The sequence below is a fragment of the Peromyscus eremicus genome, chromosome 6 (assembly GCF_949786415.1).
Source record: "Peromyscus eremicus chromosome 6, PerEre_H2_v1, whole genome shotgun sequence".
NCBI classification, from domain to species: Eukaryota; Metazoa; Chordata; class Mammalia; order Rodentia; family Cricetidae; genus Peromyscus; species Peromyscus eremicus.
Genome location: NC_081421.1, coordinates 12,636,216 through 12,651,225, shown reverse-complemented (window position 1 = coordinate 12,651,225; position 15,010 = coordinate 12,636,216). Strand labels below are relative to the sequence as shown.

General features: G+C 37.9%; 1 protein-coding gene across 1 annotated transcript in view; it reads left to right on the top strand.

Moving 5' to 3' along the window:
- Larp1b (La ribonucleoprotein 1B) overlaps positions 1-15,010 on the top strand; it is a 97,003-nt gene that overhangs the window by 35,564 nt on the left and 46,429 nt on the right. The window contains 3 exon segments of the mRNA XM_059265172.1: positions 1,381-1,553; positions 6,546-6,857; positions 6,859-6,912. Of these exon segments, the coding sequence (XP_059121155.1) occupies positions 1,381-1,553; positions 6,546-6,857; positions 6,859-6,912 (539 nt within the window).

Here is a 15,010-nt window from a genome sequence, read left to right as displayed (position 1 = left end):
CAGGTCATTTTTAGTATGCACTTTATAACTGTCTTTAGCATATTTGAGAACTAGCCTCATTCCAAGGTCTTTGCCCCTTATAACTAGAGTGTATTATATTGAACAAACTTTTTTTTCTTTTCTTGTGGTTCTGGGCATCAAATCCAAAGGCCTCCCATTATCCATACGCTTGCATGCCCATGCCTACTGTATTGATTGGGATATTCTCGAGGCTTTTCTATTCTCCATCAACTTGCTTCTTTAAAAACAACAGTGACCTGATGATTACATCCATGTGTCAACTGTAGCATGTTCATGGAAATAAATCTTGCAATCTTTATCACACATATTCCTGCTTTGTGCCTTTGATTTAGTAAGTAAAAGACTCACTGTCCATCTGTTTCAGCTTTCATATAACATTCACCCTGGAAGTGTTTTTAGTGAATTAATTAACTTTGAGTAATGATGTTTACACTTTTTAACTATATATTTGTAAAAATAAATTTTATGTGTATTCAAGGTTTAAAACAGGTTATCTTCTGACCTGGGAATGAAATTGTAACTTAAAAACAGTTTTTAAACTTTTGAAAAACAATTTGGATTTTATAGAGTTTATATTTATTTTGATTAAAAAGCTTTTTAGAAAAGCTTTATTATTTTTATTTTTGTGTATATTTGCTTGCATGTATGCATGTATACCATGTGTGTACCTGGCACCTGTGGAGATCAGAAGAGGGGGTCAGATACTTTAAAACTGGAGTTACAGATTGTTGTGAGCTGCCATGTTGATACTAAAACCTGAAAAGAACAGCCAGTGCTCTTGCCCATTGAACCATTTCTCCATTCCCAAGAAAGGCCCTTTACATTCTCAAGGTTTTAAATGTTATTGCTGGAGCTATATGCTTTACTGTGGTGACATGTGTTTTGCAGTGTTCAACATGAAGTATGAAGTAAGTGGGCACACTGTCTTTCATGTAGGAAATGTGGGCATGGGAGTAATGGCTGCTGTAGTTTAGATCTTTGTCACTCTGTCAGGAAGTAATTTTGCCTTCACTATCATATGTTTAGACTACCTATGGTTTAATAGCAGTTTACATTCTATAGTTAAATGTGCAGGTTTTTAATTGGTGACTCAATGATACTCTTGAAGATACCATGAATATAATCTTCTGCATAAGTGCTGGTGACATTCCTTTCTGCATAAGTGCTGGTGACATTCCTTCATTCAGTTGCTTTCCTTTTGAATATCTTGCAAGCCTTTTATATTTGAAAATCATGAAAAGGTTTTGAAATTGATTATCATGTTTTTGTGCAGGAAAATCCGTATTAAGGCAAAATGAAATGCAGTTTCTAGGTAAGAAGAACCAGTATTTTAATTGCAGAACTGATTTAAAATTTTAGAGTCTACCCCAAACTCTCCAAGAACTGGAAGTCCACTGAGCCCAAAGAAAAATACCGAAACAAATACTCTCCGAGTGATGTCTAGAGGTTTGTCTACCAGCTTACCTGACCTGGACTCAGAACCATGGGTAGATGTGAAAGAGAGGCATCATCCATCCCCAGTGACGTTAAAGGTAAGTTTACAAACCCAGTGAAATGTGTACCTCGAGTATAACAAGTTTTCTGTTTGTCATACATAGGTTTTTCAAGGTTTTATAAAAATTTGGAATTGTGGCCTTCAAGAGAAACTTGGGTTACTTTTGTGAAAAGTAAATTATATTTTCTCTTTTAAATATTTATCTTTTATTTTTAACATAATTTGAGAGTACTTTGATTTGGTCTTTTTATTTATGACTAATTTTTTCTTATGTGACGAGTTTAAATTTGAATGATACTTCAATTTTTGTGAAGTTGAAGAATGTTCAGATTTTGAAGTTATATCATTATTTGTAAGGCTCTTAAAGTACATTGCATGCTTCAGCATGTTAAAGTGAATCAATGTAAAAAAAACAAAAAAACAAAAAGCAAATGGATTTCTTAGTGAATGAGAGAGTTATAAAAGGACCAGAGGAAACTGCCTTGCATTTTTGACTGGTGACTGATGCACTACTTACTATAAAATGTTGTTACTTTTAACCAAATAACTAATTAGTACAAGTAAAAGTTGGAAAACCTAAGTAAAATTGTTGGCTTATGTGGGTGTAAGTAATTTGTCTTGTAGTAGTTGCACTGGTTTTATGGACTAGTGGGTAAGGGATGGTTGACACAATCTACTATTTCTTACAACTTTGTGAATGTATAAAAAGCTTGCCACAGTTTGGAAGAAGAGAATGAATGCTGGGATGTTAAAGGCTTATAAACAAGGTTCTTTCTCCTGGAGACCAGAGGTACAGAGAGGAAGCTGGGATTTCAAAGACTCTTCACTGTACATCTGCCCATGTCAGCAAACATTTTTGTTGTTGTTGTTGTAACTGGGAGAGTGTTGTAAGCTGGGAGGGTGTCTAGTGAAAGCCAGAAGTCCTGTTGCTGACCCACAGTGCTAAGGGCCCCACATGTTCTAAAATATTACAAGTCCAATGTCAATAGGCTTAAGAAACCCTAATAAAAGGTAACTTCTTTTTCTTTTTCTTTTTTTGTTTTTTGTTTTTTGTTTTTTGTTTTTTTTTTTTTTGAGACAGGGTTTCCTCTGTGTTGTTTTGGTGCCTGTCCGGATCTAGGAGTAGGCTGGCCTCAAACTCACAGAGATCTGCCTGCCTCTGCCTCTCAAGTGCTGGGATTAAAGGCATGTGCCACCACCACCTACTTCTTTTTCTTTTTTTATTCTAATACTAAAAATACAATTCAGAGCTTCAGGTATGTTAGACTTGTGCTTTGCCACTGAGCTACATCCCATTCCCCCAAAACAATTAGACAAGTGTATTTAAATGTTGTCAGAAAATCACCACATTCCAAAGTGTGGACTCCAAATGGCTAAAACACCTTTGGGAAAAGTCAGGCCATCTCAATATCTCACAGCCTTCCTGGGTACTTGTGGGGGATGGTATTCCTACACTAAGGCATGAAGACGGAACTATATTTTACTCAATTTGATATCCCCTTATCTAAAATGTCTACATTTCAACATTTACTTTCCCAGTAGTACATGAGATTAAAGTTCATCATAAGTTGATAATCATGAAAAACATAAAAATCAATTTTTATTTGTATGTCTGTACATGTAGAATGTAAGATAACAACTTCAGTAGTCAGTTCCCTCAGACTAGTGGTACTTAGCAGTATTAATAAATTGTAGATTTCTTTTGTGGCTGTGATTATAGCCTATTCACCCTTTGGGCAATTTTGTTGAATGTCAGGTACAACCAACCCACGCTTTTGATTAAATGAAAGTTTCCACAGATTTGGACTTCTGTCCTACACCTTGGCAGAGAACGGGCATGCTGACTCTGGATCTCAGCCATTACAAAAATAAGGAGTATTTTTCTCAGAGAGGTATAATTAGTTTTTTGTCGATGATCATATTTTGTCCTCCTGCCCCTGCTTTGACTAGTTGAGAGCAGATGTTATAAAGCTTCATGTTCTCAAATAAAGGACAGGACTGATTGCTTGTGGTTGGTTTTCCAAATGTTTACTTTGATTGCTACCCACTGTCCGTTCCTGCTCTGCCTTTTAGGATCCTGGTGAGAGCATTGCCTTCTGTCTCTTTGCTGTAATCCTGGCTGGGTCTGAGAGGCTCATTCTTGTGTCAATCTTATCAGTGTAATCACATGGGCTTTATGCTTTCTAGAAACTCAGTTTATGACCTGATAATTATTCATTGTTGGTAAGTGGACGTATTTACACATTATTGTATATCATTATTGAACATAAACATAGTTAGGTCATGTCCAACCCCAAATCCCTTTTAAATCTATGTATGTATGTATGTATGTATGTATGTATGTATGTATGTATGTATATATCTATCTTTCTATCTATCTATCTATCTATCTATCTATCTATCTATCTATCTATCTATCTACCTACCTACCTACCTACCTATCTGTCTGTTTATGAGTGGGGAGGTCAGAAGACAATTTGAGAAAGGAAGTCAGTTCTCCACTATATGGGTTGTGGGGACTGAACTCAAATCATCAGACTTGGAGGCAAGTACCTTTTCCTGTTGAGTCTTCTTTTTAGCCTCAACCCAAAATCTCTTACTCGTATCTTACAAGTTGAAAAAAAAATGCATTTGAAGGATAAAGTTAAAAAGTGAAAGCTTTTGCCAGGAGGTGGTGGTGCACGCCTTTGATCCCAGTACTTGGGACACATTGGCAGGTAGATCTGAGTTTGAGGACAACCAGAGCTGTTACACAGAGAAACCCTGTGTGGGGGGAGTGTTTATCCAGAGTTTACCATTATTAATAGTTTGGTATTTGATCACTTAGGCTTTTCTCCTCATATACTTACATATAGTCTTTAAAAATATTAAGCATTATTTACTTATCTATTTATTTATTTGTTTTCAAGACAGGGTTTCTTTGTATAGCTGTGGCTATACTAAAACTCACTCTGTGAACAAGGCTGGCAGTAAACTCATAGAGATCTGCCTACCTCTGCCTTCTGAGTGCTGGGATTAAAGGTGTGTGTCACCACCACCTGCTATTTATTTATTTATGTGTATAGGTGCATAGCCCGCCTTTATGTGCATGTACCACATGTGTTTAGTGCCTTAAGAGGCCAGAAAAGGGCATCATATCCCCTGGAACTTGAGTTACAAATGGTTATGAGACACTGTGTGGGTGCTAGGAGTTGAACTCTGGTCCTCTGGAAGAGGGCTCAGGCTAAGGAGATGACTCTATTGATAAAATGCTTGCCTCACAAGAACTCAAATTTGAATCTCCAGCACTGTGTAAAAAGTTAGGCTTGATCTCACTGGACCCCAGTTTTCTATTTTTCTCAATGCTCAATATCGATCCTAGAACAAATTCGCCAACACTGAACTGTACCCCCAGACTATTTATTTGAGACAGGATCTCAGGTAGCCCATTCTGGCCCCACTGGCTCTGTAGCCAAGGCTGACCCTAAAATCAAAATAGGGGTCTAGAGAGATGGTTCAGTGGTTAGTTAAGAGCACTTGCTCTTCAGGTAACCCAGGTTCAACTCCCAGCACCCACATGGCAGCTCACAATTATCTGTAACTCCAGTTCCTGGGATCCAGTGCTCTCTTCTGGCCTCCTTGGGCACTGCAGGCAAAACATACATATTAAATAAACAAAGGTATATATAGATAACAACAACAAAAAGTGAGGCATGGTGTTGTATACCTGTAATCCTACTTCCAGGGAGATGGAAACAGGAGGATCAGTCTACCCAGAACCTCTATCTCTAGGTTAAATGAGAGACTCTGTCTCAAAAAATAAAGTGGAGGGGCTGGAGCCATGACTCAACAGTTAAAAACATTGGCTACTGAGGACCTGAGTTAGACTTCCAGCACCCACATAGTGGCTCACACAATCATCTGTAACTCCAGTGCCAGGGGATATGATGCTCTTTTCTGGCCTCTGCAGGACAGGCCCTGCAAACAGGTAGTGTACACATATAAAGACAGGAAAAGCATTCATACGAGAGAGAGAGAGAGAGAGAGAGAGAGAGAGAGAGAGAGAGAGAGAGAGGGAAAAAGGAAGAATCTGTTTAAATTCAGGAACTAGTAATAATAAAAAAAAATAAGGTAGAGAATAGTTGGTGCCCAAAGCATGTACATGTACACATGTATATACATATATCAGACATGTAAATATGATACACATAGTCTGCATTTTATAAAGTATATTCACAAGTAGACAGCTTGCCTAGAACAGTGCCTGGCTCACATTATCAGCTGAAGACTAGAGATCTGCACGACTCAGCACTCTGACAGAAAGGGATTGCTTTGTTTTAGACATGGAATAATCTTGAGCTGGAAGATGAAATTGATCAGAGAGTGGCATGGGGCAGCAAAGCAGAAGTGTTGGGTGTGCTGAGATTTAGGCTAGGCTAGATGTTAGACACTGCCAGCAGGTGTCTAGAGGCAGAGCTTGGGTGTGTTGTGTCAACCATAGCTACTTTACATGAACATAGGGACAGAGTGTACATTTTAGCATTAAAGCAGATATAGTATGAAGACAGCTCCACAGGAGATAAGGACAGCCGAAGAGGTGACCTGTGGGTGCCAGGCACACACATTGTGCACATACATACATGCATTGTGAGATATAAGGCTCAGACATGGCGAACTTACTAACTCTAAACCTAAACGGCTTTGTTTTCCTTGTCTTTCTGAATGCAGAGGAAGTAATTCCCATGTCTAGGCCTCGCTTCCTCATGACTTAGTGAGACAGCACCATGTTGTAGATGGTCTAGGGGCCACCACAAATCTAGGGAGTCTATTTCAATCCTTTTACTCAACTTTGTGTTTTTCCCAGTCAAGGCAGAACAATACTGCTTAGCTTTTTATTAGAATTTGCCTACTCTGATACAACATTTGTCCTAAAAGAAAAAAAATTAAAAAGTTTTTATGTAGGAAAAAAGTTTTTAAATATAAATATATATATATATATAAATATATATATATATATATATATATTTATAAAACTACTTTGTTTCTTTAGGAATCAATATCTGTACCTAAAGAGACATCAAATCAACTAACCTTTCCAGAAGAACCAGAACAAGAAGAACGTGACTTTTTGTTTGATGAAGAAATGGAAGAGACAGAAAGAAGGAAAAAGACATTTAATGATTGGTCTGATAATGATTCAGATTATGAAATTGATGACCAAGATTTAAACAAGATTTTGATCATAACTCAGACACCACCTTATATGAGAAAACACCCTGGAGGAGATCGAACAGGCACCTATGCATCACAAGCAAACATTACGTCAGAACTTGCTGAAGTGATTAGTGATGGCTTGTATTAATTACTCTGAACAGGACCTGTGGACGGAAGGTGAAAATACATGCACAGCCATAAAGGTAACAATTTCCGGTGAGCATCTTTCTGCTGGTAGTTTGCTTGGATTGCATGGTATTACTTGTTTTCTTAAATTTGAGAGTTTATTTCATAAACTTTGGAGTATAAATAAATTATACCCAATTTGAAAATTCTTGGAAATATATTTGATAGTCACACTTGAGGTAATTTTAAGTGATAATATATTAATACTGTCAGCATCAAAAAATAATATTTGCTGACTAAAACTTGTGGAAAAATGTAATTTCTCATTAAGGAATAAAAATGTTGCTATGGACAGGCCTACTTGATATGCTCATTCTATTCTCTTGCCTTTTACCCCAGATTCTGGCCTCTGCCTAAGCTAAGGTAGAAGAGAGAACCAGAATACTGTCTAGCCTCCAAATCTCTTTAAATTGTAGGAGTGTAAGGGGGTCTTTTTCTGCTGTTACACTTTTCAGAGAAGCTTCAAAAGTTAAAATACGTGAGGGAGTAATGGAACATTGAGGGGAAGTTACCTCAAATAGGAGAGTGAGCTTAGAAACCAAACAGCTGTAGAAAGAGAAGCTGCCAGCTAGTGCTTGAACAGAGGGAACTGCCTATCATGGGCTTGTGAACAAGAGACATGATCTCCTTGGAATTTCCATTACTGCTTTTAGCCACTGGCTTTTTAGAGGAACTGCTTCAGGTATATCATGTCAGATGCCCTAAAGCCTAGACAGTTTTCTACCTATCTTGCTCCTGTGGGAAAGGAAGTATGTTTTCATGAAGTTTAGATAGTAGGGTTTTATGTAAAAACACATTTATGTGGGGGGGGGGCGGCAAATTCACTCATGTCTCAATCCAAGTGTAGAGGTCAGGGGACAACCTGAAGGAATTGATTTTTTCCACCCATGTAGGTCCTGGGGATGGAACTCAGGTCCTCAGGCCTGACAGCAAGCACCATTACTTGCTGAGCCATCTTGCCATCCCTGAATTTTATTTCTGATGCTTGTTTCTGGAGGTGATGCTTAGCTGAAGTCATTTTTGTAACAGAAGTATAAATATATTCTACTAATTGCTGGGCCTGGGGGCACAGGCTTGTATAATCCCAGTTATATGGGAGAAGCCAGTAGGAGCAGTACAAGTTCAAGGGTAGCCTGATCAATGTCACAAGACCCTGACTCAAAATAGAAAAGGACTAAGGGTATATAGCTCAGTGGTAGATGATTAGCATGATTGAGGCTATTCTATGACGAAATCACTGTCCTTGGTTCTAAAAGAATAAACAGATTGTCAGATTAGATAGTCAGAATGGGCCTCTCTCTGAAAAGAGTCAAGATAGAGTGAAATCAGAAATATAAGAATGAAACATGCAAAAAGCAGGAAAAACTATTCCAGGAAGAGGAGTCAGTGAAGTGTCAGTGATCTGAAAAAGAACTACTGGCAAATTTGAGGTACCAGTTTGCCCATAGCTGTATCAGAAGATAATTATGGTTGTGAAGGCAGAGTCAGATTAGAATAGAATTTGTGGACCATGTTAAATATTGTGGAATTTATTGTAAGTTCAAGTGCAGGTTTACAGAGACACTGTGACACGATCTTATTTTTATCTTTGAAAGATCACTGTGGTCCAGAGGACAGACAATAGGTTATATAGGGACAAAAGTGAGAGGAAGCTGTTAACAGGCTCCCTATAGGAGATGGAAAATGGTAGTCTTACTTCAACTGGTAGCACAGGAAATACAAAAATGAGAACTATGTCTGAGCCTTGATGGATAAGAGAGAATAATCAGGTGTGTCAGAAACTGGATGGTTGACTAGGTAGGAGTGCAGAGCATGCCAAGACAGCGGAGCAGTTTTAATGAAGTTTTGGTGGTTCCAGAAGCTGTGTTGAACTGGTGTGACAAGGGCAGGCTCACATATCTTTAATGGTAAAGACCAGTGAGATAACCACATGATAGATGGTGAGCTGCATCTTAAAATCTCCAAAGTTGCTGGGCAGTGGTGGCGCACGCCTTTAATCCCAGCACTTGGGAGGCAGAGCCAGGCGGATCTCTGTGAGTTAGAGGCCAGTCTGGTCTACAGAGTGTGCTGACCCTGGAGATTTCTCAAAATTCAGTAAACTCCACTATATAAGTTGTGGTTGTGGGGGACTGTATTCATGCTCCCCCCAAATTAAAAAAATAAACAAACCAATAACAACAGCAACAACAACAAAAACCGTTAAATAGATTCTCATCAAAAGAACTTAATTTGCCTTTTCACCTAGTCTCCTAGGAAATAGGCATTTTCTTGGTTGTTTTAAGCAGAATAGGGAAGGAAAAAATTACACTTAGAGGAGTATCCTGCAGCTCAAGTATATTGCCTGAGTGACTGACATGATTGGGGGCTGGAGAGATGGCTCCACAGTAAGAAGTACTTGCTGCTCTTCCAAAGAACCTAGGTTTAGTTTCCAAAACCCGCTTCCGGCCCCTTCAGATTCCAGGCACACATGTTGAACATTCATTCATGCAGTTGAAACACTCACAGTATAAAAGTAAATAAATCTAAGGAAGGTAATAAGGTGGAGAGGCTCCTCATGCATGTGTATAGACATGTACATGCATACAAAGACACATAAATCATACAAAAATATTAAATGTTTTAAAAAGTTAACGTGATTCTATCAGTTTCACAGGTGCCTACTATAAGCAAATTTAGATCAGTTTGAATCAACTTTATTCCTGGAACACAAGGTATTTACTCAAAATTATTTTATAAGGAAACAGTAGCACAAAGTTAATAATTAAACTAAATGAAATATCACATGTGAGAATGAGCAAAAGTATGGCACCGGAGGATCATACCTTAAAATAATTGATAATGGAATTATTAAACAAATGTAGATAACCTATGTTTATTATACTTAAGGAAATAAAAACTTATTCAAGAGTAGAGTGTGGTGGCACACAATCCTAGGAAGCAGAGGCAGGCAGATCTCTTTGAGATAAAAAAAATCCAAATAATAAGCATGGAAGTCAGTCAATGGGATTAGCAGCAAATTAGATTCAGTAGAAAACACGAAGACTCCACATGGGAGATTGAGAATCAGAAGCAACATTAAAAGCAGGTGCAAAGGATTTTTTTTTTGTAGTGCATACCATTTGCTTTTGTTTCAAATCATTTTTATAATCTAATATTAAGTAAGCTTTACTATAAAGCTTTTATTAAAAAAAAAAGCAAGCATGAGCTAAGTACAAACTTGAAATACAGGGTGACAGAGAATAGGAAATGGTAAGAAAGAAAGGACATTGGCCGCTGGGCTGGTTTGTTTAACACAAATATTTAAGTGGCTGAAGTAAGCAGGTTGTCAGAGTTTATGTAAGTACAGCCAGTTATTTACATGCAAAACATTGAAGAGACAAAAGCAGAGATGGACTAGCATCCAGATGGCTTTTGTGTTGTGTGTGTGCATGCAACAATTTACAAGGTGATCTGAAATTCATGTGAAAATTTAAATAATTCAGAATAGTCAAAACAATCTTTACATAAAGATCAAAGTCAGGCTGTGGATGCTCCTCACTGGGAGAATGCTTACCTGGATTTCTAGCAACTCTGTATTGTATTTTTACCACAGCGTTCAGCTTTGTTCTTAAAACTTACTCAAAAGCTAGTTACCAAGACAGTAGTCCTGGCATAAGCATAGACAGATGGGTGATTGCAATATAATTGAGTTCAAATAAAATAAGCACATGTGTCAGAAATTCTCAAATGTTTATCAATCAAGTACATTTAATGGGGGAAGAATGTTTGTAGTGGTGGATCATCTGGATATCTACATGCAAAATAATGAAGTTGGTTGGGCCCTTCCAGATATCAGATATAAAAAAGGAAAAAAAAAAAAAAACACCTAATTCAGGCTGGGCCCTGTGGCTTATAATCCCAGCACTTGGTAGCTGGAGGCTGGAGAATCGGGAGTTCCAAGTGATCTTCAGCTACACAGAAAGTTTGAGGATGACACCCTAATCTCAAGAATACAAACAAACAAACAAAAATACAAAGCAAAACAAAAAGATTACTATGATTAACATGAAACAGGTTTTCTGTTGGCATTGTTTTGTTGTACTGAGAATGGACGCTGGCACGCTTACCTCTAGCCTTTCCTGATCTTCACAAAGCAGAGAAGGAAATACAGTAAAGAGAAGTTGTTGGAACAACTGGAGAGTCACATACAGAATAATCTACATGCAAAACTCACATCCTTGATGGAAATTAATTCCGTAGATTTTATACATAAATGTAAAATAAAGATTATAAGAGAAAATCTTGGCCTTGGAATTGGCATGATTTTTGTAAGACACCAAAGTTTTATCTATGAGAATAATCTGTGAGCTCTGGACTTCATTAAACTTAAAAACATCTGCTTTGTGAAAGCCACTGCCAAGAGATAGGAGAAATAAGCAGACTAGTCTGACAATGCACTCTGTTCAAGAATATATACAAAGGCCAATTAAAATAGGAAATCAAATGGTTTAAGAGTGGTCAAAAATGCTGGGCACAGCTACATACTCGTGAAATACAGCACTTAGAAGAAGAAGTAAGAGGATCAAGAGCTTAAGGCCAGCCTCTACTACATGACAGTTTTGACACTAGCCTGGGAGTGTATGAGACTCTCAAAAGACACGACAAAACAAAAATGCCCCAAGAGCCAAACTGTCTTCACCAGAGAAAAAGAGGTAGCAAGGGAGACTATGAAAAGATGTTCCATGTGGAATTTCCCTGGGGAGTTACAGTCAGAACACAAGGTGCTGAAACACCCCCATTAAGATGACCAAGCACCAATCCAGTAAGCATACCAAATGCAAAGACTGGAAGAGGGCAACTTGTTGTGGGGGTGCAAAATAGCAAACACGGTCACCTTGGAAAGCCATTCAGCAATTTCTTACAAATTGTAATACATTTTACAAAAATAAATCAAGCAAATTTACCACACAAATTGAAATTTATAGCCATACAGTAACCTTGTATATGGATGTTAGTAGCATTAGCCATAATTGCCTAAACTTGTATGTAACCAAGATAACTCCCAGGAGGTCAGTAAATAAACCATTGTACATCCAGACAATGAACTCTTATTTATTACTATATGTAATTGAACAATCAAGTTGGGGAAATACAAAGGTAAGTCTTAAGTTCGTGTTTCTGAGTGAAACCAATCTGAAAAGGCTTCGCAATATATGTGATTCCAGCGGTGGCATTCTGGAAAATCAACTGGAGACAGTAAAAAGAGATTGCCAGCGATATGGGAAGGGATGAGAAGACTGCAGATGATTTTTAGGGCAGTGTAGCTATAGTATCACTGATGGTGTCATGGTGAATACTTATATCATTAGTTTGTCAAAACATGTAGTGTGCTCCAAGATGAATGAACTGTGGACTTTGATGATGTTGATGTCAGTTCATCAGTTTTAAGCAGTGTATCATTCTGGTACTGCTCATCAATAGTGGAGAGGATGTGTTTTCACGGGTGCAGGAGATATGTGACAGTAACTCTGCTTCTGCCCAGTTGTGCTCTGTTCCTAAAACTACTCTAAATACAAAGACCTATTAGAACACGAATGAGGATAATGTACTTAGAAATATATATCTAGTAAAGGACTTGTGTTTAGCGTATATAAAGACAAGTCAGTCTTACAACCCACTTCAAAAACTGAGGCAGAATTTAAACAGATATTTTCCCAGAGAAGATGTATTATCCAGCAGGAGAATGAAAACCTAAATCAGAAATCCATATCCTTCTCATACCAATAGCATGGTTATTATTATTCACAGAAAGCAGATACTGGAAGTGCCATTAAGGATGGAGAGGAATTGAAGCCCCTCTTCCTGCCCCTGGTATATAAAATAGAGCACTCAGTTTGGAAGACAGTTTGGTTATCACATGACCCAGCAATTCCATTCTTAGATGTGTGAACCAATACAAATAAAAACTTGTCCATACAACTACTTGTGCACAAATATTCCTAATAGCATGTTAAAAGTGAAAACTCAAATCTCACCAGCTATAGATGTGGTGTATCCATACAGTAGAGTCTTTGGTAATCATTGTGAACTGCTGATAAGTGAATGGCATAACATGAAAGATTATGGAGACAGAGTCAAGGCACTCATAAAGGACCGTATGTTTTGAGTCTGTTTGTAAGGGTGTCCATGGACAGAGTGTAGTTTGTAGTTTCCTTGATGCAGGTTATCGGGGCATGTAAGAAATGTGGAGGGAGTGCTGGTGGGTGCTGGGTTTCTTTGGAGATCATGGAAATGTTCTAAAATTAATAATGGTTCTAAAATTAATGTAAAATGACTGAATTGTGTATTTGAATTAGTTGTATGAATTATGCATGTTAAAGGCTATTATATGAAACAACAGAGAGGGGTGGAGTGGCATGTGCCTGTAGTCCTGTTTTACTTGGGAAACTGAAGCAGCAGATTCTTTGAGGCCAACCTGGGCAGCACACATATAGCAAGACCTTGTCTGAACAAGAGCATTGACAAATAGTACAACACTCATGTTGATGGATGATATAACATTGTTACCATGTTAGTACCATTCAAAGCAATCTGTCAAAATCTTGATGGCTTTTTTTTCTTTCAGAAATAGAATTAACTGACCAAAAACTTACTGAACACTGTAAAACACCTTAAAAAAGAATAAAGTTGAAATAGCTGGGTGTGGTACAAGCCTGTAATGCCAGCACTCAGATTAAGGAAGGAGAAAGTGGAGGCTGTCCTGGGGTCTTGGCTGCTAGTGAGAACTGGTCTAAAAGGGAGGGGAGATTATTGAGACTGGTCAGGAGTTAAGAGCACAAGCTGGTCTTGCAGAGGACCTGGTTCAGTCCCAGCACCTATTCTGAGCAGCTCACAATGCCCTGGGTATCCATTACCATCTTCTGGTCTCCTGCCTCCAGGCATGCACATAGTGCTTATATGTACTTGCAGGCACTCACACTTAAAAACACAACTATTGATGGAGGAGAAAGAAGGATACTTCATTCTTCCTTGATTTCCAAATGTACTACAAAACCACAGCAACCAAAATGCTTCTCGACCAATGGGACAGAGAGCTTGGAAGGAGACCTCCGTGCATGTACCGAAAGATTTTAAACAATCGTGTGTGAATGCTTATGTGTATACATGTATGCATGAGTGTTTGTGAACGTGCACATATGTAAGTGGTCATGTATGTTGGGTGTTGTGCTGGATAGTTTTATGTCAGCTTGATGCAAGCTTGTAACATGCTTGTCGAGGTCAGAGGACAGCCTGCAGGAATCCATTCTTTCCTTTAACCTTCTAGGTTCCAGGATTGAATAGACACTGTCATCCTTAACCAAAAGTGCCCTTCCCCCATTGAACTATCTTGCTGGCCCTCAAATGATTTTTTAACAAGTGTACCAAGGACATTCAATGGAGAACAAAATCTCTTCAAATGGTATTGGGAAAACTCTGAATCTGGGTGTTAAAAAACCTTACACTATATTTTAAAATAGGTTGAAATTGGACTAAATGCTTAACTATAATACCCATGACTACAGAACACTTTGAAAAGAAGTTCTTAACCTGTGGGTGGCAACCACTTTGGGGGGTTGAACAGCCCTTTCACAGTGGTCAAATATTAGATATTCTGCATATCAGGTATTTACATTATGATGTATAACAGTAACAAAATTACAGTTTTGTAGTAGCAATGAAAATAATTTTATGGTTGGGGTCACCACTATATGAGGAATGATATTTAAAGGGCACAGCATCAGGAAGGTTGAGAACCACTGACTTAGAAGAAGCCTGAGGGGGAAGAACACCTACAACTCAAGAATATAATTTAATTTTCAAAATGGTCAAAGGACTTGAATAAACATCTCCCTAAAGGTGATGTAAAATGGTTTATAAATATTTTAAAAGCCGTTCAACATTATTATCGAGCATAATATAAATAAACCCATGAGATAGTACTTTATTCAGATAGTTACAAGATAGACATGGGTGAACCTAAAGACTGCATGCTATGAGAAATACTCATTACAAAAGAGAATACTATATGATTCCACTTATGTGGAGTATAGCTAGCGATGAAAGTCTATTAAAGCTGAGAGATGAGGGAGATGATAA